The sequence below is a fragment of the Spinacia oleracea genome, chromosome 6 (assembly GCF_020520425.1).
Source record: "Spinacia oleracea cultivar Varoflay chromosome 6, BTI_SOV_V1, whole genome shotgun sequence".
NCBI lineage: Eukaryota > Viridiplantae > Streptophyta > Magnoliopsida > Caryophyllales > Amaranthaceae > Spinacia > Spinacia oleracea.
This window is the reverse complement of record NC_079492.1, coordinates 124198634-124210376: the sequence shown is the minus strand read 5'-3', so window position 1 is coordinate 124210376 and position 11743 is coordinate 124198634. Positions and strand designations below refer to the sequence as shown.

The 11743-nt window shown below is 31.5% G+C and overlaps 1 protein-coding gene across 2 annotated transcripts; it reads left to right on the top strand.

Moving 5' to 3' along the window:
* Window positions 1-312: 312 nt before the first annotated feature.
* Window positions 313-7117, top strand: LOC110798875 (probable E3 ubiquitin-protein ligase BAH1-like 1). Of its 2 annotated transcripts, XM_022004071.2 has the most exons (6): window positions 313-752; window positions 1724-1962; window positions 2080-2334; window positions 4461-4598; window positions 6376-6434; window positions 6552-7117. In XM_022004071.2, exons 1-6 carry the CDS (start codon window positions 572-574, stop codon window positions 6655-6657), a joined length of 978 nt encoding a protein of 325 aa, XP_021859763.1. In that variant the 5' UTR covers window positions 313-571; the 3' UTR covers window positions 6658-7117. The 2 variants fall into 2 exon arrangements, with proteins under 2 accessions (XP_021859763.1, XP_021859764.1); XM_022004072.2 differs by lacking the exons at window positions 6376-6434; window positions 6552-7117 and adding an exon at window positions 3722-3770 and having other exon boundaries at window positions 356-752; window positions 4461-4599.
* Window positions 7118-11743: the final 4626 nt, after the last annotated feature.

Here is an 11743-nt window from a genome sequence, read left to right as displayed (position 1 = left end):
AACTGGTCTCACCATCAGTTGATGGTGAGGACAGTCTCATACTTCCTCCGTCTTTTAATACTCGCAACGTTTGTTAGTTTCACGCATGCCAATGCACAACTTTGATCAGTTATATCTTAAATTCTCTTTATGCAAAAATTATAAAAAGTTAATATTTTGAAAATACACATTGAGACGAATCTAACAAGATCCCACATGACTATGTTTTATCTTATATAAAAAGCACTAAGAATAGTCAAAGTAGATTATATGAATAGTGGCAAAAGTCCAAACATTGCGAGTATTAAAAGACGGAGGAAGTATAAGAATTTGGGTAAATACAAAACCACCACCTCCTCCTATAAAATCTCCGGACACTTTCTGTCGCTTATCACACTCTTCTCCACGTTCCTCTTTCCCCTTTCTTTTCTGCTTTTTGCACCCTTTTTCTCATATAAAACCAAAATTTTTTAACACCCATTAAAATCATCCATTAATTTTTTTTGGTTCAATTTAGTTTTTGAAATATTTATCCTTTTTAAATTTCTGGGTATTTGTTATTATCTGACGCAAAAAAGGGGCAATTAAGAAAATGAAGTTTTGCAAGACATATCAAGAGTACATGCAAAATTGGGAGAGAGAATTTCCAGGAGTTGGGTTCAAAAATCTGAAAAAAATTCTGAAAAATTGCAGGCAAGACATTGATTCCCACAATTCCCATAATGATGAAAACGGTCATATAATTTCCTCTAATTGCCCACATCAGTGTTCTGGTATTTTTTCTTAATTTTTCTATTAATTACTGTAATTATTACCTCAAATTCTACATGTTATTTGACGTTATAGATCTACTTGACAGGGATATTTTTGTGTGGCAAAAAAGTTTTGATTTTTCTAGATTTTGATTGATGGGGATTCGATTTTTAGCTTGATTAACAAGTTATGATTTTCGTTTTATTTTTTTTGGGTGGGGTTTAGCACTCTAGCGGCTGTGATTTTAATTATCAATTACTCGTAAGAATTTTGATGAATGATTGTAAAAGATTCTAATTTGGAAAACGAAGGATTTTTTCTGTGAAACAAAGGTAAAATAGACGGAGGATGATGAATACAAAAGCTGGAAATGATCAAATTCGTAGAAATGATTCAAGCTTTTTTCACTCTGGGTTTTTAATTGGTTGCTTGTTGAATATGAATATACTTAGTATTAGAATATACTTAGTATTATGGATTATGGATTAAGCAAAGTCCTCTGTATTCGTGTTGTTGTTTTGTAATGTATTCAAGTGGTTTGTAATGTCAAATTGTTTTTTAATTGTTGTCCCTATTCTCTGATTCAAGTATTGTCTTTTACTTGTTCTCAATAAAATAAAATACAAAGGTAGTGTTTTTACTCCATGAATGCAGAAATTACATTTAGGGTTTTGCTAAGCATAACCCTAACAAAATCACGCGTTGTTTGGCGTTATGAAATCGTTCAGTTCATTATAGTTGTATCGCTGAATACTGGACAACGAGGGAAATAGAGGGAATTTTCTTTTATGAATGAAACTGAAAGTTAAGGCTGAGTTTTATCACTTTATGTAATTTTTCGCGTAAATTATTATTTCTTCATGTTGTAGTTCATAGTAGTATTATTGCTGGGTAGGAGAGGAAGTGGAATTTAAAGGTTTTTGATGTAGTTTTATGCTAGGTTATCGTGTATAGTTTTTCGGTTTTTAATGGTGATAATATGTGTTTGCAGTATGCGATGGCACATTTTTTCCATCACTTCTCAAGGAAATGTCTGATGTAGTGGGTTGTTTCAATGAGCGGGCTCAAAAGTTGCTTGCTTTGCATTTAGCAACAGGTTTCAAAAAGTATTATGTATGGTGTAAAGGCAAGCAGAACCATAAATCTTTGATCGAGGAAGGGGAAGATCTTGTCACTTATGCGATGATCAATGCTATCGCAGTTCGGAAAATTCTGAAGAAATATGATAAGGTAGAATCTTCTTGTTTTACAGATTCTTTGTGAATCTCCGGAATCAATTAAAATATTAAAGAATTAGTTGAGTGTATTTGAAAATGTGCTGATGTATGTGTGGTTGTTATTGGGCAGGTTCATTATTCTAAGCAAGGTCAAGCATTCAAATCACGCGCTCAGAGTATGCATATTGAGATACTCCAATCGCCATGGCTTTGCGAGCTCATGGCTTTTCACATTAATTTGAGAGATAAAAAGGCAAAGACAAGAATGGGTTCTTATTTGTTTGAGGACTGTTCTCTTAAATTTACTGATGGAAAGCCATCACTGACTTGTGAGCTCTTTGATTCTGTGAAGGTCGATCTTGACTTGACGTGTTCTATTTGTTTGGTGAGTATACTTATCTTGTATATACTAATGCTTTTTTCATTCTTCACTTGCACCGCGTCTAACCCTTCAAGTTTTAAACGCTCTTGGGTGTATGCCACTGAAATTAGCACGATATAATTTATTTACACAAGTTGTATTATTTTATTCATAATCAAATTTAGTTGGTTAGTTTTCCGTCTTTTAAGCAATATCAAAATGTACTATTGACTTCTTCAATCACCATTATCTTATCTGACTCATGTATACTCTTTAAGAACTTCTAAGAAAGATAAATACTTCCCCGGGTTGGCCTTGTGAACTCTTTCTTAGGCAGATGCGATTACAGCATCATGAATTCATATTACAACATCATGTTGAATATTTTTGCTTGTCATGAGTCATGACAGAACATGACTCTGTTTTCTTCACCCTAGAATGTTCTACTCATGCTCTTTCTTGTTAAAATTCATCTTGGTTTTTTGACTTCGTTATAGTTGTCCTATAGTTGTCCTATTTTGACTTTCGCAGCTGCCAAGACTTTGATAATTTCTTTCTTTCTCTATCTATTAGTAAAAAGAAATTCATCTTGATATATACATTGAGATAAATCTAATAGACTAATGCTAACATTTTATTTATATATTAGTTAAATATTATGGTCAAAGTGGGGAATATAATAGTAAAAAGTCAAAGTGGAACAACTATAAAATCTTTTAACTAATTGTTGATCAATAAACAAAATAGAAGCTAGGTTTATGGTCGAATTTATTAGGTAACTGCTTGGTTCATTGTTTTTTTAATCGTAAATCGAAGTTCTGGAAGATTTTTCATTTTTCATTAATAGACCATTAGTGGGTATCTTGCTTCATCAAATAGTATGTTTATAGTGTAAGTGCTTTGAACTGCTGTAACTTTAAATTGTAGCTCGCAACTGGATACGTTTGCAAAGAAAGAATCTAAATGCTTTAACGTTTGCAACTTCAGGAAGTGAGTTATTATTTCCTTGTAATGTAATCATATTTTTTCCGTCCTTTCTAAAGCAAGCCTGAATTTGGATTCTGTATCAAACCTTAAACAAAAGCGGCTGTGCATTAAATTTTGTTCAGTCTTGTCTTGTGACTGATGTGTTTTTCTTATCTATTGTGTTATCATAAATACTTTTTGTTTGCGAATAAAAGATCTTATTACTCACCAAATAAATAAACATTACCACCAGACACCAAACCAACAAACACAAAACCAATAGGAACTCTCCCCCACCTTCCAAGAAGGGTTGAGAAAGAGTCACTGGCAAGCTAATTAAAACACATCTTCATGCCTTTACTACATCTACAAGCTATGCTAAACTATGAAATGTTTTGTTGCATTCTTCTAACTTGCCGTTAAAAATATTCTGATTCCTCTGCAGCCATAGGTTGTAGACTGTTTCAGCAAAGGCCATGTTGCACAGCTTATCGGTATCCTTCTGCCTCTAACTTTCTTTGCTGCCCACCTGATTTCTTCCTCAAAAATCAGTATAGTTCTGATCATACCAATCTTTAAGAGAATTGTACTCCAAACCTCCTTAGAATAAATCAAAGAAAAAATGTTGGCTGCTTTCAACCTGAATCTTGCAAATTCGACATAAATCTTTAGTATTGATATTCCACTTATCCATCCTGAATAGCAAGCCTATGTTGAGTAAAGATACATTTCGGACTAGCTCTATTATTACAGATTACTCTCTTTCACGGCACTTGCTCACTAACGTTTTTAAGCGCATTGTACATTTTCTGAGTACTATATTTGTCATTATGCACAAAAAGGCAGCAGAACCACCAGCAGCTTGTAAACACCTCTCTGCTCTGCATATCTTCCTTATTGACCAAGTACGCCCAATAGGAATTGGCATTGTCTTGACATCTTGGCACTTTACATAGCATGTACCTAATTCACCCACAATCTGTTTTGCTTCATGGACAGTGGCACAGTGCCCAAAAATGCTTCACTACTGCAGCTTTGTTCCAGATAGTGAGATCTTTAAATACTGTTAGGATTGGCATGGAACTTTTCCTACTTGTACACAACTTATATGAGAAATTGATATTTTTAGTACACGTCTTATATGAGAAATTGACATTGTGTTTTTCTCTTCTGATAAAAAACAGGATACAGTATTTGACCCAGTTGCTCTTAGTTGTGGTCATATATTTTGCTATATGTGTGCCTGCAATGCTTCATCCGTGACTATAGTTGATGGACTGCAGGCGGCATCTCCAAAGGAGAAGTGTCCACTGTGCCGAGAGGTAATCATGAGTTTCCTTATTAACTTCTCTATGTTGTTTTTTGTCCCTTTCACTCTTTACCTGGTCAATCAGGACACTTACGAAATATAAGCTTCTACTTGTTTGAATTGTGACTTATTTTGAGCTGTCATAACTCAGAACTGATGTGAGGTATATATTATTTTCTCCGTATGCAATTAGTTCACATTATCTCGACCCTTTACATTTTAGATTTTGCACGATTTTACAAAAAGATCCTTTATAATAGCTGAGTCATTTGGGTCGACCTTCCGTTATTCAGATTAAGTAGTGTCAAGCTGGCATTTGACACATATCAGGAAATCTGTTAAAAAAAGTAATTATTATGTTATGAAAGGTAATATGCCGTGCTTAGCACGATGGTAAAGAGTCTACTTGCTATCGGCTATTCGGCTATCCGCTAGGTCACGGTTCAATCCCTGGATACATCCTTTTTATGAAAATAAGGGTAAAGTTGCGTACGTTTGGATCTTCCTGACACCCTGCATTAAATAGCAAGAGCCTTGTGCAGTAGCCAGTAGGTATTAATAAAAAAATGTTATGAAAGGTGAAAACTTGTTCATGACGTCTTAAACAAGTATGTGTGGTTATTAGTTCTGAACCAAGGAGTATATAGTTACGCAAACAAATTATATCACAATTAGGAATATTAGTAACCAGGAGTCATGAATTAATGGTAATGAACTTATCTGTAATTATGTCAGAAGTCCTGTGCATAGTCATGGCAATGCTTGTCCACCCAGATATCTGTTCCATTACCACTTCAGAAAGTGGAAACTTATGAAGAGAAATACTTGTTTGGGGATTGAGTTGCATTATCATGGACTCTTCCTACAATGTTATTTGTAAATTCATTACCGTCCCTTGTTATTGCCTACCCAATGGGGGGTTATTGACTCTCTTAAGTTTTAACACTCGTAGATTCATATTTTGGTATGCTTCATCTTTCATCTTTCATTTATTTTTTATTTTGGGTGTTAATTTTCCATTTAATATTAGATTTGTGAACAGGCTAATCTTCATCCTTGGTGGGGTTTAATATGAGCTGTTCCACACACAACATACAACATACTTTTTTATTATGTTCTTATAAGAAAAGGAAGTTACGGAGTAGAAGAGTAAAGAGCTACTAATTTATTTAGAGGCTAGTAATTTATTTGGATCTCTCAAATGTAAATTAGCACCTTTGTTTTTGGGACAGGAGTAACAAAATAATCTGCAAAACACGGACATGGTTTTTGTCGGTGGGTGGGGAATCTGGGGATTCTCTGTATGCATGATAAGTTGCACGGGGTTCAACTTTGTTTTATTTGTTCTTCAGTTTTTAAACTGATATGATGTTATTAGCCCTCATCTGAAGTTAATTTGAATCTTCTTTTAGTTGTATTGTGAACTTGATAGCCCTTATGTGACCTTGTATGACAAAAAGAATGAAGCCGTAAGTTAAGATGATACATGCTTGATAGACTTTTGATTGTTTTAACATATATCTACTACTTATTTGAAATTTGTTGGCATTGTGGAATGATAAAGAGGTGGTTTCCTTAATTATTAAACTCTGATTAGCTTTATTGTCCCTTGAAGTTACTATATTATATCCCCATAGTTGCTAATGCTATCAGACGGACATTTAACTCTTATATCTTTAATATATGTGAAACGTCAAGTATATGGCATTATTTGTCATTTGCATAAAACTATTATACATAAAATAACTCATCACTGGGATGTTTACTGACTCATTTGCCGTTGATTTCAGGCTGGAGTCTACGAGGGCGCTCTACACTTGGAAGAGCTCAATATTTTATTGAGCCGAAGGTATGCTTCATTATGACATATTATTTGATATTTCGTTTAATAAAATTATGATGAGGGTACTTGTTGTTATATTATATCTTGGTAATCAACAGCATCTTATGAGTTAATTGTGTATAGGTGTCATGATTACTGGGAAGAGAGACTACAGTCAGAGAGGGCTGAGAGGATAAAGCAAGCAAAAGAGCACTGGGAATTTCAGTGCCGAGTATTCATGGGTGTCTGATGAGATCAATCTTTTCGATTTGCTTTGAATTGATTGATTGTTGGAAAGCCTGCTGCCTTTCCCCTTGTGCATATGTGATCCGAAAGTTTTTCTGTGCAGTAAAAGTAAAAGCGTTGATATCGATCTCTCTGTACATTTTAAGCAAATAAGATGCTGCATTTCTGGTCAGAAAGAATTCTCGATCGGGTTGGACTTTGGCGTGCTCGAGACTGTCTTCATTGTGGATGAAGAAAACGGAGCCATTTTAGTTGTGAATTTTGCATGGAACCAAAGTGTGTTCACTTAAATCATATACTTGTGTATTGTAGCATTGAAATAAGGAAAAGACTGTGAATGATTGGTGATGTTTTTTTCTCCATACTGAACTTGATATATCTGTCTACCCATTACACGAGCAACCAAAATCTTACTCTGTATTTACAAACTTTTGATTAAAAACAACCACACTCATTGTCCGTTATCTTTTATTGATCAAATAGTTTTACTTTTTTTTGTTTATCTGTTATCTTATCCAATAAAAATGTGTTAATATAAGTCGTTTTAATTATTTGTGTCCATAGTGATAGGTTTTGTGTTAACAATTATGATTTGAGGAAATCAATGTGGTGATGACAAATGTCACTCATTGATTCGCCTCTCTCTTAATATAAAATTAATTGAGTAGATAATATTTTGTCATATTTAACTTAATGAATTTTATGGTAACAATTAATATGGAAAAATCCATAAAGAATTAAAGATTCATCAATATTTTTACTAACTTATATAGAAAACTTTACATAAAAAATTATATAATTTAGGAAATTAGTATCTATATATAATTTAGTATATAAGTTAGAAAATTTTACTAAGTTATATAATTTAGTAAGTTAGTATATATTAAGAAAAAAAAAATCTCATCGGAAAAGTAATATTTTACAAGTTATATAATTTAGTAAGTTATAAGTATATACTAAGTTACTAAGTTAGTATGTTTTAAACAGAAAGAAATATAATCTCATCACAAAAATATGATCCATAAAGAATTTTTTAACTTATATACTAAAGTATACGAAGTACATACTTTTTGTCAGAAGACTAACTGTAAATAACATGTATCCCTACTGCCTAAGTATTTAATCTCATCCCAATAAATTTCATATGCGAAGATTGCTAATTATTTTATTTTACACAAGATGTTCTCATCCCAATAGCCGTATCGATGTTGGACATCTGCCCCCCAACTCGTATTATATATTATGATTTATTCAAAATTATGATCTTCAACAACATTAATGATTCATCAACCTTAATCTCTTATGTTTTGAGCTCGGATATACTAATAACATATTCTATGAATTCTTAATCTTAATATACTAATCATAAGTGGTATTGAAATAGAGTATAAGATTGTCTTGAAAAAAATGCTAACAGTTGATCGATAATGGCTAATTAATGGCAAATGCATTATTTTTCAGAGTTCTAATATTAAAAATGCTAACAGTTGATCGATAATGGCTAATTCTTGAAATATACTATGTATACATTAAGATTATTAACTAAATGAATATACTAAGAATGTACTTAAATATCACAATATTTACAATATGACAATAATTTGTTTAAAATAAAAATAAAAATATTTTAACTAGGTTGTCTAAAACATCTTTTCATTTAAAATATTTTAACATCTCTTAGCATGTATTAAAATATTGAACTTAAATTTACTAATAACTAATTGCATGTATTGTCAATTTTTATTTAAAATATGTGTCTTATATTGACTGCGGATATGTATAACAAATATTTACCTTTGCTTTAATATTTGAAGTAGCATTTATCAATGTTGTGTAAAATATGCTTATTGAAAAAAAAATTGTTTAATGACTTTGTATTTTTTCTTTCTCGAATTTTAAATTTCTACGTATCCTTTTATTTAATAGTTCCTTAGTCTTTTAAATAAAAAAACAATTATAATAGTTTCTATATACTAATAATAAGTGGTAAGATTGTTAAAAATGCTAACAGTTGATCGATAATGGCTAATTAATGATAAATGCATTATTTCAGAGTTCTAATATTAAAAATGCTTACAAATGATCGATAATTGCTAATTCTTGAATTATACTGTGTATACATCAAGATTATTAACTTAAAAAAATATACTAAAAATCTACTTCAATATCACAACATTTACAATATGACAATAATCCGTTTAAAATAAATATAAAAATATTTTAACTAAGTTGTCTAAAATATCTTTTTATTATAATATTTTAAAATCTCTTAGCATGTACATTCTCCGTTCCACAATAGATGCATCATTTCTCATTTGCGCACTATTCATCAATCAACTTTGACAATTATTTTTTCACCGTTGTGTAAGAAAAAACATAGTCAAGTGAGATCTTGCTAAATTTGCATTAATGGAAGGATTCCAAATATCAATTTTTTTTAATAATGTTTACTTATACGCATTTAGAGATATTAATGTTCAAAGAAGCGTGTTGGCATGCGTGCAAATAGAAATGATGCATCCTTTGCGGAACGGAGTAAGTATTAAAATATTGAACTTAAATTTACTAATGACTAATTGCATGTATTGTCAATATTTTTAAAAAATTTGTCTTATATTGACTGCGGATATGTATAACGAATATTTACCTTTGCTTTAATATTTGAAGTAGCATTTATCAATATTGTGTAAAATATGCTTATTGAAAAGAAAATTGTTTAATAACTTTGTATTTTTTTTTCTCGAATTTTAAATTTCTACATTTCCTTTTATTTAATAGTTTCTTAATATTTTAAATGAAAAACAATTTTAAGAGTTATATAGTTTCATTTTATATTATTAGTTTATTTGTATTTGATTATTTGATGGGTAATATATTTGCCTTTTTTTTTACATTGTAATCTAATGAAAAATATTTGCGCGCAATTTTGGATAACGAAATCGATGTGGAGCTATGTCGCTCTCTGATTTTTCGCTCTTATACTTGATTCTATAAAAGAAATTCCACTGTCTCCCAGCATTGCCTATTTTTCTATTAAATTATAATATATAAGCTTACAATAACTATCGCATAAAACTCCGTGAAAAGACTATTACAACGATTAAATTTGGACGGAGAGAGTACATATTATAATATTTTGTTTATTTACTCAAGTATTATAATAAGACATTGTCATTGTAGAATACTCTATAGTAGAATTTTAAAATTCAAAAATCTCTTACCAAAACAAAAAAATGTTAGTCCAGGGGTGGGTGTGAGGCGAGTGTGGATACACAGGTCAGTGATAGATCGATGATGAGTTTTATTATTTACACTTTAATAAAGAGATTGGTAGGGGTGAGTATCTTTCCTATTGTGAGTGACAGGGATATGGATGAGAATTTTAGACGAGTACGAGTGCGGAGACACCGACCAGCCTCAAAGTCATGACTAGATGAATAAAGGAAATAGTGGAGTAGGTATTAAGTGATCGGTAATGATGTAAATATAAAATGATTAAATAGATGTGACTATCGAAGTGAAAGGTGGATGAAAATAACACTATGATTAACACATGGTGTTGAATAGATGAAAATAATTTTGTTTATGTACCCTTATTTGTTTTTCCTTTTTTAATAAATTAAACACCGAATGGGGTAATAAAAATTATCAATCATTATTTTAATTGGGGGAATATCTATAAAGTACATGTGTCCAAAGTATAGTGTAATCAGACAATCAAATTGTGAAAAGAGTTTTAAAATTAAAAACTCTCTTACCAAAAGATAATGTCTGGTTCAGCCGTCTACGGCAAGGTTTGACACATGTAATGAACGGGGATGAAAATAATTTTGTCTATGTACCCTTATTTAATTTGTTTTCTGTTTTAATAAACAAGACACCAAATGGGCCAATAAAAAATTTATCCATCATTAATTTTAATTAGGAGAATATCTTAAACCTATATGTGGCCAAAGTATAATCTATTCAGACAACCAAATTGTTCAATACTCTAGAAAGAGTTTTAAAATTAAAAAATATCTTACCAAAAAATAATGTCAGGTCTAACCTTCTAGGGCTAGGTTTGACACGTGATGAGTGAGAATGAAAATAAATGTTGTCTATGTACCTTTATTTGTTTTCTATTTTTAATAAATAACACCGTATGGGGATATAACAAATTTATCCATCATTAGTTTTAATTATGAAAATATTTGTAAGTTATATGTGTCCAAAGTATAATGTAATCAGACAAACGAATTGTCAAATACTCTTAAAGTTTTAAAAGTCAAAACTCTCTTATCAAAAAATAATGTCGAGTTCAGTTGTCTAGGGCTTGGCTTGAGGCGGGTGTGGATACACGAACGAGTGATGAAGCGAGGTTAACATTATTTTCCGCCAGCGAGGCAGGGATTAGGACGGGGATGAGTATCATACCTATCATGGTGACGAGCATAGGGATGAAAATTTTAGGCAGGTACAGGTGTTGAGGGACCAACCCACCCCCTTCGAAGTTATCTTTAGCTAAATAAGGTATATGGTGGGGTGGGTGTTAAATGATCGGGTAATAATGTAGATGGTAGAGGAGTATTAAGTGGGTATGACTATCGAAGTAAAGAGCGGATGAGAATAAATTTATGTTTGACATGAGTTATGAAAGGGGAAGAACGTAAATTTATCTATGTACCTTATTTTATTTATTTTTTGAATTTGTTAAATAAATAAGACAAGGGATGAGACAGTAACAGATTTATCCATCATTAGTTTCAATAATAAGATTATCTATAAGCTCTATTTTGATGATAATTGTCTATAGCTATAGTTTAGTAAAAGTTTAGATATGCAAATTTAATATTCATATCATAAATCGTACATCGCACGAGTACTATACTAGTTAAGAACTAAACTGTAATCACTAAATAGTCTTTACAATGGGGCATGTTTACTGTAACTGTAACTCTGTAAGTCTGACCAATTATAGGCAAAGTGTTCAAAATGTTTGTACTTTCCAATCAAATAGACCTGGAAAAGCAAGTCACTATTTCTCCTAATATTGGAGATAATCTATGTACCTAAAGTCTAAAACTCTTTACAAAAAAAGCGGTGACACA

Excerpts from the sequence above, each read along its gene's own strand:
- LOC110798875 (XM_022004071.2), top strand. The coding sequence starts at position 572 with ATGAAGTTTTGCAAGACATATCAAGAGTACATGCAAAATTGGGAGAGA. Across the intron at positions 1,963-2,079 it reads TTCTGAAGAAATATGATAAG|GTTCATTATTCTAAGCAAGG; the intron begins GTAGAATCTTCT and ends GTTATTGGGCAG. Across the intron at positions 6,435-6,551 it reads AATATTTTATTGAGCCGAAG|GTGTCATGATTACTGGGAAG; the intron begins GTATGCTTCATT and ends AATTGTGTATAG.